The following is a 14,397-nucleotide window of genomic DNA, read 5'->3' as shown; positions in this document are numbered from 1 at the left end:
CTAAAATAATAGAAGAAAAGGTTTTCTCAGAAGGCTGGCTAAGCTAAGAGTAGAATCAGAAAGAATGATAACAAAGGCTTGTGGCTTGGACAGAGTCCGAGCCAGCTGACTGTGATTGGCCATGAATTAGAAACAACCCCATGAGACCAATCCCAGATGCACCTGTTGCATTCCACAGCAGCAGATAACCATTGTTTGCATTTTGTTCCTGAGGCCTCCCAGCTTCTCAGGAGGAAAAATCCTAAGGAAAGGATTTTTCATAAAAGATGTCTGCGACACTAGGCTGGAGAAGTCCCCAAAAAGAGTTTGTTCCGAGGAGCTTGTGTTCTCCACTCCCTCCCCTGAGAGGATGTGGCTTTGGGGATCAGAGATCAGAACTGAAGAAATGTGTGAGGGATCGAGGAAAATGGGCTGGGTTAGAAACCTGGGCTTCTCTTTAGGGTTAGAAAGGCAATATGTGGGAAGCAGAATGGAACAAAGTTGTGCAGTGAGGTAAGGCTGGGAAAAGGAGCTGTAGAGGAATTGCAGGCTTGCATTTACACGTGTCCAGGTCCATCCTTCCAGGTGCTGTTGGAGCAAACAGGTGGGGATGGCACGTTCTCTGCTCCATCAGGAGGTGGAAATGGGGCAGGAGGAGTGCAGGGATCTGAGCAGCAGTGGGTGCACAGGGACACATTCTCCGTGGGGTTTCTCAAGCCTGGCTCCTGCCGTGAGCTCACATGGTTGTGCTTTGAACAATTCCAGCTCTTTTTCCAGGCAGTGGGAGCTCTGATGAGTTTGAGATAAGACCTGGGTTATTACCGGGGTGGTTCCCTTTTCACTGCTTTTTCTCATTGATTTAACTGCCTTTGGGCCTGACCTGTTGCTGGCTTTTTCCCCCTCTGCAGAACATCCCCAGCGAGCCCCTGCGCCTGGACTACAGAACCCTGGCAGCTCTGCCCAGCAGCGGCCTGCAGAGAGGCAACCGTGCTGTGAGTGGGGGTCCGAGGGGGCTCTGGAGGGGGGGTTCCTGCAGGGGGGACACTGAGGGGCTGTGGGGATGTGATTCCCAACAGGAGAGGGGCTGTGGAGGTGTGGGTGTGATTCCCAACAGGGCAGGCCGTGGTGCCTCCATCTCCTGCCCTCCTCCTGTGCCGTGCTGTGGGAGGGTGTCACGGTCCATCCTCACGGACGGGTTTGTGATGGCTCCTGGGGTGATCTCAGGGTGCAGAAAGAACCAACATGGCACAGGGGGTTTGCAGTGATAATCAAAACAAATGCGCCTTTATTGAATGAGCACAGCAAAATGCGATAGATTAAGGGAGAGAAAAAGATAGAGAAAAAGATAGAGAGACAGAAGGGGATAGAGCTACTAAACGTAGAGACAAAGTCCTTTGGTCCAGTCCAGTCGAGGATCTGCCTGTTACGCTGAGGAGATCTCAAAATCTCCAGCTAACTCAGAGGTTTTTATTATGATAACTATTGGAAATTGTAAGGGGTGGGGGGGGAAACAGATACAATAAGGAACAGATGTAACAGGTAGCCCATGTTCTCAGCAGTAAGTGAGAGCCATTGTTTTTGTGGTCCAATGCTCATACTTGCAGGCAAACATCTCACTTTGGTCAGCTTTGGTCCCCCCACACACCTCCCCAGGCTGGGGGTTCCATGTCTCAGGCCTTGGAAGGAGCAGAGGGGCCTTTTCACATGGGGTTTTCAGTCCCAGACCTTGGTGGAGAGGCTCCTTACATCTCAGTCTGTCTGTCACGGTGGTTGTAAAACAGGTGAGGGGCTTCTGTGGGAGACCACCTGAAGCTCAGGAGAAATCCAGCCAGGCTGAGAGGCGGGACAGCTTCCAGAGCTGCTATTGTTGCAAAGATGGCACAGTGCCCCTTCTTCTCATTGGGCTCAGTGTAGCATCCAGCAAACAACACCTGTGTAAACAGTGGCTTAGCACTGTGCTCTCAGGTCTCAGGCACATGACTTTCTCCTTTGGAGCCAGAGATTTAAGATGAGGGGATCTTCTCTTCAGTGGTCCCCCAATGATGATCGTGAGGCAGATGAGGGAAAATTCAAACAGACTCTCACAGAAGTGACAGAGGAAAACTGGGCAGCAGAGCTGTGGGGCCTCAGGCACTGAACCAGGAGCTGCAAAAGGAAGATGGGAATGAGAAAATGAGAGCAGTAACCAGGCAGCTTTGCCTTTTGGGCAGGGAAGTGGCACAGTGTGAGAAGCTGCAAAAAGCAGAGTTGGGAACAAGGCAGAGAGAACAGCCTGGTGGCAGAGAAGGGGATGTGGGTGAGAGAGTGCAGGAATTTGTTGTGGAAGGAAGAGGCTCTAGAGAGCTGCCAAGGAGGGAGAGAAAGATCCTTCCCCACACAGTGATGGCAGTGCTGTGTGCACAGCTCAGTTGTGAGTCCATTGTGGCATGGTGTTTAGGAAAGGGGAACAATGAGGGTGCTGAAACTGGAAATATTACACACAGAAAATGTTTGAGGCCAGGTTGGACCGTGCTTGGAGCCATGCATTCAGTGGAAGTGTCTACCCCTGGTGCTGTGGTGGAAGTGTCCCTGGCCATGGCAGGGGTGGCACTGGCTGCTCTCAGGGTCCCTTCCAGCCCAGGCTGCCCTGAGGTTCTGTCACAGCCAGGGTTCCCCCAGGCTGCAGGAGGGAGGGGGCTGTGGTTGTGGCTGTGGTTGTGTGTCATGGCTGTGGTCATGGCTGTGGTTGTCCTGGCCGAGCCCTGTGGCTCCTGTATCCTGGATGTTGTGATTGTGACTCCTGCCCTGGGCATTCCTGTCCTGGGCCCTGCCTGGCAGTCCCTCACTGGCAGTGGCCAAGAGAAATTCCAGATTTCACAAAGTTCACAGATTACAGGCTTACCTCTCTCCTGTGCTGTTTGAAATCTCATCTCTCCATCTTTTCTTTTATCTTTCCTGCATCACACCCATTCTGCTGGGTTTCTGCCTGCTCCTTCACACATCCCCAGTCTTCCTCCTTTCCCCCTCTTGCAGCAAGATCTCCCTTTGCTGTCATCACCCCATTCTGCATTCCCATTCTGGTGTTTCAGGATCATCTTTTGTTCTTCCTGTCTCCATCTCCTTCCATGCAGACAGCTCTCCTCTCCTGTTCTCTTCCCTCTGTTACTCCAGTGACAGCTCTGCTTTGGCTCCATCTCTGCCTCCTTTTCTCCCCACCCTTCCCAGCTTTGGGTTTTTCCCTGCTGCTGTTCACACAGCAGAGCAGTATCAGGAAAAGGTTTATTATTAGCACCTCTGAGTGTAACTCAGGAGCTGGAAGAGGGCAGAGTCAGCCCCAGGCAGCAGCTGGGTCTGTGCTGGGCAGCTCAGGGTGGTGCAGAGCAGAGCAGCTCTGGGGCTGTGCAGGACAGCCCAGGGTGATGCAGAGCAGCTCTGGGGCTGTGCAGGACAGCCCAGGGTGATGCAGAGCAGCTCTGGGTCCGTGCAGAGCAGCTCTGGGTCCGTGCAGGACAGCCCAGGGTGATGCAGAGCAGCTCTGGGTCTGTGCAGGACAGCTCAGGGTAGTGCAGAGCAGCTCTGGGTCCGTGCAGGACAGCCCAGGGTGGTGCAGAGCAGCTCTGGGTCTGTGCAGGACAGCCCAGGGTGGTGCAGAGCAGCTCTGGGTCTGTGCAGGACAGCCCAGGGTGGTGCAGAGCAGCTCTGGGTCTGTGCAGGACAGCTCAGGGTAGTGCAGAGCAGCTCTGGGTCTGTGCAGGACAGCCCAGGGTGGTGCAGAGCAGCTCTGGGTCTGTGCAGGACAGCCCAGGGTGATGCAGAGCAGCTCTGGGTCTGTGCAGGACAGCCCAGGGTGATGCAGAGCAGCTCTGGGTCCGTGCAGGGCAGCTCAGGGTGGTGCAGAGCAGCTCTGGGTCCGTGCAGGACAGCCCAGGGTGGTGCAGAGCAGAGCAGCTCTGGGTCTGTGCAGGACAGCTCAGGGTGGTGCAGAGCAGAGCAGCTCTGGGTCTGTGCAGGACAGCTCAGGGTGGTGCAGAGCAGAGCAGCTCTGGGTCTGTGCAGGACAGCTCAGGGTGGTGCAGAGCAGCTCTGGGTCCGTGCAGAGCAGCTCTGCGTTCATACAGGGCAGCTCAGGGTGGTGCAGAGCAGCTCTGGGTCCGTGCAGAGCAGCTCTGGGTCCGTGCAGGGCAGCTCAGGGTGGTGCAGAGCAGCTCTGGGTCCGTGCAGAGCAGCTCTGGGTCTGTGCAGGACAGCCCAGGGTGATGCAGAGCAGCTCTGGGTCCGTGCAGAGCAGCTCTGGGTGGTGCAGAGCAGCTCTGGGTCCGTGCAGGGCAGCTCAGGGTGGTGCAGAGCAGCTCTGGGTCTGTGCAGAGCAGCTCTGGGTGGTGCAGAGCAGCTCTGGGTCCGTGCAGGACAGCCCAGGGTGATGCAGAGCAGCTCTGGGTCCGTGCAGAGCAGCTCTGGGTGGTGCAGAGCAGCTCTGGGTCCGTGCAGGGCAGCTCAGGGTGGTGCAGAGCAGCTCTGGGTCCGTGCAGAGCAGCTCTGGGTCCGTGCAGGACAGCCCAGGGTGGTGCAGGGCAGCCCAGGGTGGTGCAGGACAGCTCAGGGTGGTGCAGGGCAGCTCTGGGTCCGTGCAGAGCAGCTCTGGGGCTGTGCAGGGCAGCTCAGGGTGGTGCAGAGCAGCTCTGGGGCTGTGCCTGCCAGGGGGGTCATCCTGGGAACGTCAGGCATGGGAATGTGGGGCCGGGCACGGGGCCGTGGGGGCTTCTAAAAATGTCCCATTGCAGGGAGGGTCCCAGCCAAAGGGGCCTGTGTGGGCCCAGCTGTCACCAGCCCTGTTGTTGCTCTGGTTGGAAAAGGAAATCTGCCTGGTCCTGGGGAAAGGAGGGGCTGGTGCTCCTTCAGGAGCTGCCCTGTTCTGTTAGGGGGCCACTGGAATCTCAGGTAGATGTTTGATAATTGCTGCCCCGAGATGTGCAGGATGTCTCTGCTTCGGCCCACGCGGCTGAAGAACGAGTCTGGACTCTTCAGTTTTCGGTCTTGAGGTTGTTTATTAATTCTTATCTATAAAATTGTCTCTCTGCCCAACCAAGGTCTGTTTAGCAGGGCAGCCACAGGCACTCTGACCGCCCCTGAGGCGGTGTTGTCCTTTTATACTACAAACTACATATAACATATTTACACTTAATTCCCAATACCCATTACCTATGTTAGACAGTGCACTTCTATTCTAAATATAACATATTTATACTTAATTCCCAATACCTATCACCTATGTTAGACAGTGAATTTCTATTCTAAACCAATCCCAAAGTGCCAACATCACAGCAGAAGACAGAGGTAGAGAAGAAGAAGAAGAAAGGCTGGACACACCCAAGTCCCTCCATCTTGTCCCTAAAACCCCTATTCTAAAAAACCCAAAATCTACTTTTTCACCTAGTGATAATTTTATTATTACACTACTTAAACTTCTGTGGCTTTCAGGTCTTCATACAAAGCTGGTAACTTGCTCCAAGGGTCAAAATCAAACCCACAGGTGCTCTGGGCTGTGTGCCAGGGTCTCTGAGCCCCCCGGCAGGGTCCAGCAACTCCGGACACCCAGAGGGATGTGCTGAGTTCTGACATCTGGGCAGCCTCCTCCGGGTGACTGGTGCTCCTGCCCTGTTCCTATTGCAGTTTTCTCCTCCTTCCTGTCTCCAGGGCGGTTCACACTCAGGTGTTCTCCTCTGAGCAGTACCTGGGTGTCTTTAACTGCTGCACATCTTCCTGTGAGGGATCTGCAGGGTTCCTGTCCTCCCTGTGAGGGATCTGCAGGGAGCTGTTCCTGTTCCCCTGTGCCTCGCAGGGATCTGCAGGGAGCTGTTCCTGTTCCCCTGTGCCTCACATGGATCTGTTCCTGTTCCCCTGTGCATCGCAGGGATCTGCAGGGAGCTGTTCCTGTTCCCCTGTGCCTCACAGGGATCTGCAGGGAGCTGTTCCTGTTCCCCTGTGCCTCACAGGGATCTGCAGAGAGCTGCTCCTGTGCCTCGCAGGGATCTGCAGGGAGCTGCTCCTGTGCCTCGCAGGGATCTGCAGGGAGCTGCTCCTGTCCCCCCTGTGCCACACAGGGAGCTGTTCCTGTTCCCCTGTGCCTCACAGGGATCTGCAGGGAGCTGTTCCTGTCCCCCCTGTGCCACACAGGGAGCTGTTCCTGTTCCCCTGTGCCTCGCAGGGATCTGCAGGGAGCTGTTCCTGTTCCCCTGTGCCTCACAGGGATCTGCAGGGAGCTGTTCCTGTCCCCCCTGTGCCACACAGGGAGCTGTTCCTGTTCCCCTGTGCCTCGCAGGGATCTGCAGGGAGCTGTTCCTGTCCCCCCTGTGCCACACAGGGAGCTGTTCCTGTGCTCCCTGTGCCTCGCAGGGATCTGCAGGGAGCTGCTCTTGCTGTGCAGCAGGAGGAGGTGCAGCTCCATCTGTCCCCCATGGAACAGGAGGTGTGGATCTCCCCACTGACCACTGCAGCTATGGTGGAGTTGGTCAGGAGCCTTCCCTCAGAACAGTCACCAGGGAAGGCAGCAGTGGTTGTCTGTCCTGGATCCACCTGTGCTGCTGCATCTGGGGCCCTTTGTGAGCAGGATTTAACACAGGCTGATGAGATGCCCTTTCTCTTTGCCCACTCTTACAAGCCAAACTGAAAATTCCCGTCAGAATCAGGATGGAATGCTGGTTTGGGGGATGCTCTTTGGCCATGCAGTACAGACATCACTTCGATGATCCTGTGTGTCCCTTTCAACTCAGAATGTTCTGGGATTCTGGGATTGCAATTCCTGCTCTGCTTCTCTCATCCCCCTGTTGTTTATAATCAAAAGAGAAAAAAACCCCTTGCAACAGTGTTAGAACAGTAAAGTAAAAACCAGACAATTATTGGGAGCTTCCAGGTGTCCCAGTGGGGATGGGGCACACCCAGCCCCTGATTTCAGCAATTTATTAGGGTTGATTAATTAGGATATTTATCAGGAACATCAATAGGAGATTCACTTAGCCCAGTTACACACCCCTGGAGAGAAGCTGTGGCTGCCCCTGGATCCCTGGCAGTGCCCCAGGCCAGGCTGGATGGGCTTGGAGCAGCCTGGTCCAGCAGAAGGTGTCCCTGCCATGGCAGGGCTGGAACAATCTGAGCTTTCAGGTCCCTTCCCACCCAAACCATCCTGGGATTCTGTGACCCTGACATTTCCCTGACAGAAATCAAAGAGCTGCTGCAGCCTCTGCCCTCTGCATTGAACAGGAATGAAAGCCAGGCCCCTGAGGGGCTGATCACAGCAAAACCATCAGAGTCTAGTTTTGCTTTCTGGGCTATGAGGGATGGAGAAGCCTTGGCATGTCTCAATACCAGGTCCCCATGATGAGTTAATTAGCAACCTGTACTTTCTCTTCTGAATCTTTTTCTCTTCAGTTTCTTGCCAATCTCTTTCTCTTCAGTTTCTTGCCACTGATTCCTTTTTCTCACTTGTTCAGAGATTTAAGACTGGATTTCTTTCAGTGCCATGGAGGATGCAGGGTAGCACGTGCCTGTTCTGTCTGCAAGCTGGGAAAGCTCCCTGCATTGCCCAAATTCTTGCTCACCCAAAATAGAAACCGTGGCTTGTCTGACAGGAATAGCCCTGGAGAGGCTGGGCAGTGAGGAATCCCTCACCAGGACGTGCTGGAGCTTCCAGGGACACAGGAATAGCCCTGGAGAGGCCAGGGAGTGAGGAATCCCTCACCAGGACATTCTGCAGCAGGAGCTGGAGCTTCCAGGGAGACAGGAATAGCCCTGGAGAGGCTGGGCAGTGAGGAATCCATCACCAGGACATGCTGGAGCTTCCAGGGAGACACAGATCCAGCTGGGCCCAGGAACAAAGCAGGGACTGAGGCTCCCTCTGACCATCAGGCAGGATGGCACTCAGGGGAAAAGGAGCTAAAAGCAGGGTTTTACACTGAGAAATCACAGCAGAGTGTCCCAGGGTAGCACTGGTGAGGAAACACGATATGAGGCAGGGCTGTGCCAGCCACAGAGGCTGGGCTGGGGGTTAGGGGAGGGCTCTGAAATTCCTGAGCCTCCCAGCTGCCATTGTAGTCAGCAGCCCAGCCCCAAGAGCTATTTTGGTGAGCCCTGCCGTGACACAGGAGCTGAGGAATTCGCTCTGAGCAGGAGAGGTCTTTGTGCTCCCCGGAGGCGCTCGGATGGAAGCTTTGGGCTCTGCTCTCTGCCTGTCCCTGCTCCCGTGAGGAAGGCTCTGGTGTTTGGGGTAACAAACTCTCTTCTGTGGCACTGAGGGGACGGGCCAGGGCTTCACTGGGGCTGTGGGAATTGAGCCTGACAGAGCTGGAGCTGCCTCAGCCCTGCCATCAGCAAGGGCCACCCAGAGGGGCTGTTCTCGCTGAGCTCTGGTGTTTGGGGGTGCTGGGAGCCCTGGGGCCCTTAAAGCATTTTCACCTGGGCAGGTGGGGCCCTGTGGCAGCACTGGGGCCCTTAAAGCATGTTCACCTGGGCAGGTGTGGTGGGAGTGACCCTGTGGCAGCATGGGGTGGGCAGCAGAGGCTGGGCCATGCGTGGTGGGGCTCAGTGAAGTGGGGATTGAACTGGAGGATCTCAGAGGTGCCTCCCAGCACCAGCTGAAGGTTCTGTGGTTCTGTGTACTGAGGTGAGGGGGGAGCATGTGCTTGTGCAGGTGTTGGAGGTGGGTTTGGCTGGGAGCAGCTGCAGGGAGGTTTCTGGGTGGGAGCAATGCAGCCTGTCAGCTCTCTAAGCTGTGTGTGCACAGCAGGCTCCTCTCCAGGAGGGACACTGAGGGTCACAGGTGCTTGTGCAGGTGCTGGAGATGGGTTTGGCTGGGGGGCAGCTGCAGGGAGGTGTGTGAGTGGAGCAGGGCAGCCTGTCAGCCCCCTGGGCTGTGTGTGCACAGGAGGCTCTTCTCCAGGAGGGACACTGAGGGTCACAGGTTGGTGGCAGAGCAGGAGAGGGTTGGGATGCCGTGCGGGCGTTAGCGCTGGAATTCTCTCCCCTGTCCCTCAGCAGCTGTTCTGTTTTCTCTCTGCTCCTCTTCTCTGTGTTCTCCTTGTTTCTGTGTGACCCTTGTGTTTCCTCTCAGCCTGTTGAGTGCCCCCAGCCCAGCTGCAGCATGGAGGGCGACTGCGCCGTGCTGTGCTCGCGGGCATGGCACGGCCGGGCAGCATCCCCGGAGCCGGCAGCGGGCACAGCCCGGCCCCCCCGGCCCCCCACGCCTCCCCAGCAGCCCCAGGCACAGCAGCAGGAGCCCGAGGGCTGCCCCCTGCCCCAGGAGCAGCTGCCAGAGACGCCCGAGTGTCTGATCGACTCGCAGCCCATCCCCTTCAGTGAGAACCCCTTTGTGGTGGCCAACCGCAGGGGCAGGGCTGGCCTGGGGGGGCCTCCCCTGGGCTACGGCCGGGGGGGCGTGCTGAAGACCAGCCTGCACTCCAAGGCAAGCAGCGTGTGATGTGTGGCATGCACTGACACAGCCTGGCCACTGCTCCCTACTAAACCCTGGCACCGGGCAGCACGGCGCCCGCAGGCCGGTCCCTGCCCTGTGTGCCCCCGCCCTGTGCCACCCGAGGGGTCCCCGGGCCGCCAGGTCATGCCCTGGCCGCTAACACACACCCTGGTGCTGGGGACGTGGGGACAGGATGGCATCTGTGACCTCCCCGCTGTCCCCTGGGCTCTGCCGGGGAGCAGCGCTGTCCCTGCCTGCCCGGCTGGCAGCACTGCTGGGGATCAGGGCTGGTGGCACAGCCCTCCTCTGGGCTGTGGAAACATCTGGAGAACATCTGTAAAACACTGGTGGGGATCAGGGCTGGTGGCACAGCCCTCCTCTGGGCTGTGGAAACGTGGAAAACATCTGGAAACCACAGCAGATCCGCAGCCCAGGAGCTGCTCCTCCCAAGTGACACCATTCAGTAGATCAAGACTTGGGAATTCCAAGGGAGAGCTTTGCTTTCTGTTCTGGGAAATCTGTGTTTGACATTCCTGCTCTTGCACAGGGAACCCATAGTGGAGCAGGGACTGGACCCAAAGATAGCGCCCTCCCGATGGGCACCACATTGCTCTCTCCTTCCTTTTAAAGGCTTTTGGGAGGTCTGAAAATCAAAGCAGCCCCACATAAACAGCCCCATACACAGCCAGCAACAAACCAAATCCTCAGTTGTACTGATCTTGGAGGTGGTTTAGTTCTTCCTAGGAATTTCTCAGGTGTGTAGCCAGGTGAGCTTAGCAAGGTATCTGGAATCTGTGCTCCAGTATAAACTTCAGGCTTGGTGTGTCAAAATATTGATTTTATCCAACTGGCCGTGTGCATGGTATTAGTGACTGGGATCTGTAGGTTTGCCTGAATAGTTCCCTAATCCTGCCGGTTCCTTGAGGCATTAGAAGTCGTTGTGAAAGGTGTTCCTGGTGCTGCAGTGGGAGTGCAGGTGGTTCCTGGGATGCTGCTCTCTGGAATTCTGCTCTCTGCAGTGCAGGTGGTTCCTGGGATGCTGCTCTCTGCAGTGCAGGTGGTTCCTGGGCACTGCTCTCACAGTGCAGGTGGTTCCTGCAGTGCAGGTGGTTCCTGGGATGCTGCTCTCACAGTGCAGGTGGTTCCTGCAGTGCAGGTGGTTCCTGGGCACTGCTCTCACAGTGCAGGTGGTTCCTGCAGTGCAGGTGGTTCCTGGACGCCGCTCTCTGTTCAGCTGCTGGCAGCTGAGCCCCAGTGCCAGAGGTTCCTTTAGGAGCCAGGAGAGCCCTGTCTCCCTGCATCCAGGAATGGCTTTTTCTGCTCAGTGTCAGAGTTGCTCTGGGAGCCAGTAGGGCCCTCTGTCCCTGCATCCAGGCTTTCTTTGCTCCGTGTCTGTGCCCAGGAGCTTTTCCTGGAGCTGACCCTGCCTGTGTGGGCTGGGGGAGTCAGAGAGGAGGATTATTCCTGGGAATGCCGAGGCTGTAACCCGATCCAGCTGGAATGTGATCCCGGGGTTTAACCTCATTCCCTCGCTGCTCCTGGTGCTTTTTGGCATGTGCCAGCTGCTGCTGGGCCCTGCTACCCTTGCTCCCTTGTGAAAAATGCCAATCACTTGTTTTTAAATTTTTAGTAGTAATAAAATGGTTATAAAAATAGTAATAGAATTAGAGTAATAATAATTTGGACAATTTGAATTAGGACAATATAAGACAATAAAGACAAAAAGAGTTACGGACAGTCCGGGTATCTTTTCTGGGCAAAATAAGCCCAAAAAAGGACCCACGTTAACAGAGGATTAACCCTTAAAAGCAACAGCCTGTTGCATATTCATACACCTCATCCATGATGCATAAATTCCATTCAAATACAGGATTCTGTCTGGGCAGTGTCAGCTTCTTCCTCTGAATCCTGACAGCGCCTTCGAGACAGGAAGAAGTTCATTTCTTCTGATAATGGAGCAATAAATTCTTTCTCTCTGAAAGATTCAGGTGTCCTGTGGCTGCTATCTCAGTGCGAGTCCTTTCTTTAAAAACAAGTATCCTACATAGCATAGTTTGTATTTTAACATTTTTTATAACCCAAAACTATATTTAACACACTACTTAAGAGAATTAATACAGCATTACTTTCTAACACAACAACAATGAATATTATGAATGTAATATTCATTTTAATATTTGCAAAAAGCCAACCATAAAATACGCGTTTTTCACATCCCTGGATGTGCAGGGTGTCCCGTACAGCCCTGGGCTGCACAGACCCCTCCTGCTGTGCAGTAACACTGGAGCTCTGTCCTGAGCTTTGTTTTCTCTCTTTCAGGCTCCCGTGGGCGAGTCTGGCACAGGAAATTCCAGGCGTGAATCCCCCTATTCCCCCAGCAATCCTCAGGTGAGACTGCCCCCAGCACAGGGGGTGTGGGAAGGGCAGGGGGCAGAGGTGGCTGAGGGCAATTTCCACCCTGGAGTGCCCCTGTCAGGGTGGAGGGGATCCATCACAACAGGCAACCAGAGTGCAAGGGAACAGCTCCCTCCCTCAGAGTGTCCCAGAGAGCCAGAAGGGTAATTAGCTGCTCTAAATGAGCTCTGAGGGGCAGCTTAATTGCAGAGTGATGAGGGGGGGCTACAACATGTAGTTGTGAGTTTTTTGGGAATGGTCTTTTTGGACCAGTGCCCTGCACAGAGATTCTTTAATTCTGGCAACTGGTGTCTGGTTAGAAACAGAGGATCAGGGTTTGGCTCTGTAAACCAGGGCTGCAGGGGATGCCTGGGTGTCTGTGTGAGCCTGGTGTGGTGAGGAATGGAGGATCAGGGTTTGGGTCTGTAAACCAGAGAGGATGCGTGGTGCTCTGTGTGAGCCTGCTGTGTGGTTAGAAATGGAGGAGTTGGGATTTGGGTTATTAAACCAGGGCTGCCCAGGCCTGCAGGGGATGCCTGGCTCTCTGTGTGAGCCTGGTGTGGTGAGGAATGGAGGATCAGGGTTTGGGTCTGTAAACCAGGCCTGGAGAGGGTGCCTGGTGTGGTGAGGAATGGAGGATCAGGATTTGTGTCTGTAAACCAGGCCTGCAGAGGATGTCTGGTTCTCCCTGTGAGCCTGGGGTGTGGTGAGAAGTGGAGGATCAGGAGGATCAGGGTTTGGGTCTGTAAACCAGGCCTGGAGAGGGTGCCTGGTGTGGTGAGGAATGGAGGATCAGGGTTTGGGTCTGTAAACCAGGCCTGGAGAGGGTGCCTGGTGTGGTGAGGAATGGAGGATCAGGATTTGGGTCTGTAAACCAGGGCTGCAGAGGATGTCTGGTTCTCCCTGTGAGCCTGGGGTGTGGTGAGAAGTGGAGGATCAGGAGGATCAGGGTTTGGGCCTGTAAACCCGGCCTGCAGAGGGTGCCTGGCTCTCCCTGTGAGCATGGAGAGCTCCTGGCCAGGAGCTGGAGGGATCCTGCTGCTGCCCCTTCTGGCTGACCCTGCCCTCAGGATCCTGCTGCAGCTCCTTGCCTGAGGCTTTCCCTCTGCAATGGGAAGAATCTTTGCTTTTGTAGCTTCTTGTAGTTATGATACTTTTTGAACAATCCTTTTTTTTTTAGGATTTTTCTCTTTGAGAAGCTGAGAGGCTTCAGGGATAAAATGTAAACAGTAATTATTTGTTGTTGGTGAATGTAGCAAGTAGATCTGTGATTGGTTTTATGTTTTTAATTAATAGTCAGTCACAGTCAGCTGGCTCGGACAAAGAGTCCGAGTTTTTGTTATTTTTTTCTTTTTAATTATTTTTAGTCAGTTTTTTGATGATTTTTTTTCATTTTTAGTATAGTTTTAGTATAATATATATCATAAATATATATTAATACATATTTATATTATATAATCTATAACATATATTATAAAATAACAAATTAAACTTTTTGAAACATAGAGTTATATTTTTGGGGTTTTTTTTATTTTTAGACTTCTGTGAACACTGTCACAACTTCCGATGATTTTTTCTTTATAGACATTACCTCTTATCCCTTGACATTCATATTCCTTATTTATCTGATGATTTTTGTCTGTATAAATAATTAATATAAACATTACCTTTTATCTCTTAACATTCATATTCCTTATTTATCTCTGAACTTTTCAGTATCCTTGATCCCCTTGTCCATCCCATGACATGAGGTACCACAGCTCAGTTGAGCCTTTGGAAGTTAAATGAATTTAAAGAGATTTTTACATTTTCTCTTTGCAGTCGTTGCCCATTACTGGGTTTATACTGGTGCTGGAGTGAATTGCCAGTTGTTCTCTGTGCTTTTGGGTCTGTTGGTTCCTTTTGGAGTCCAGCTGTTCTCCTGCAGCTGTGGCGCTTCCCTGCTCCATTTCAGCTCCTGGGGCTGGGCAGAGCTCTGGGGTGGGGTGGCTGCTGGGGCAGCTGAGCAGCAGGGCCAGGAGCTGCAGGAGCAGCACTCGAGCGCAGCCTCTGTTCCCTCTCAGCCTGTCCCGATCTCCCTCAGTCGTGGATCATTTCAATTGAGTGTTCAGCAGGAACCCAGCACCACTGGAAGGCGGTGTCACAGCTGAGCTGTTCCAATGCACTTTGTTCCAACTGTGTTTCCCTGTTTACATTTCTGACAGCTGCTGTGGGTTTTGTAAGTTTTCCTTTTATCACCGGTGCCAATTCTCTTTATTTCTTTGAGATAATTTTCACAGATTCCCAGGATGGTTTGGGTGGGAAGGGACAATTTCATTCCAGCCCCCTGTCATGGGCAGGGACACCTCCCACCATCCCAGGCTGCTCCAAGCCCTGTCCAGCCTGGCCTTGGGCACTGCCAGGGATCCAGGGGCAGCCACAGCCGCTCTGGGCACCTGTGCCAGGGCCTGCCCACCCTTGAATGAAATAATTTCTTCCCAAAATCTCACCCAGCCCTGCCTTTGTCAGTGGGAAGCCATTCCCCCCTGTCCTGTCCCTCCAGAGACCTTGCCAAGGTCCCTCCCCAGCTCTCCTGGGGCCCT

General features: G+C 54.2%; 1 protein-coding gene across 13 annotated transcripts in view; it reads left to right on the top strand.

The window, feature by feature from the left end:
* SCRIB (scribble planar cell polarity protein) overlaps positions 1-14,397 on the top strand; it is a 134,911-nt gene that overhangs the window by 93,816 nt on the left and 26,698 nt on the right. For 11 of the 13 annotated variants that reach the window (XM_054293844.1, XM_054293841.1, XM_054293849.1 and 8 more), the window contains 2 exons: positions 888-971; positions 11,741-11,809. In XM_054293844.1, coding sequence (XP_054149819.1) covers positions 888-971; positions 11,741-11,809 — 153 coding nt within the window. The remainder of the gene's footprint in view (positions 1-887; positions 972-11,740; positions 11,810-14,397) is intronic. The other 2 variants (XM_054293846.1, XM_054293845.1) reach the window with 1 other exon arrangement.

This window comes from Melozone crissalis, unplaced genomic scaffold, assembly GCF_028551555.1.
Source record: "Melozone crissalis strain CALT ecotype California unplaced genomic scaffold, PUWL_Pcris_2 ptg000195l_1, whole genome shotgun sequence".
Taxonomy (NCBI): domain Eukaryota; kingdom Metazoa; phylum Chordata; class Aves; order Passeriformes; family Passerellidae; genus Melozone; species Melozone crissalis.
This window is presented reverse-complemented; position numbering and strand designations above follow the sequence as displayed.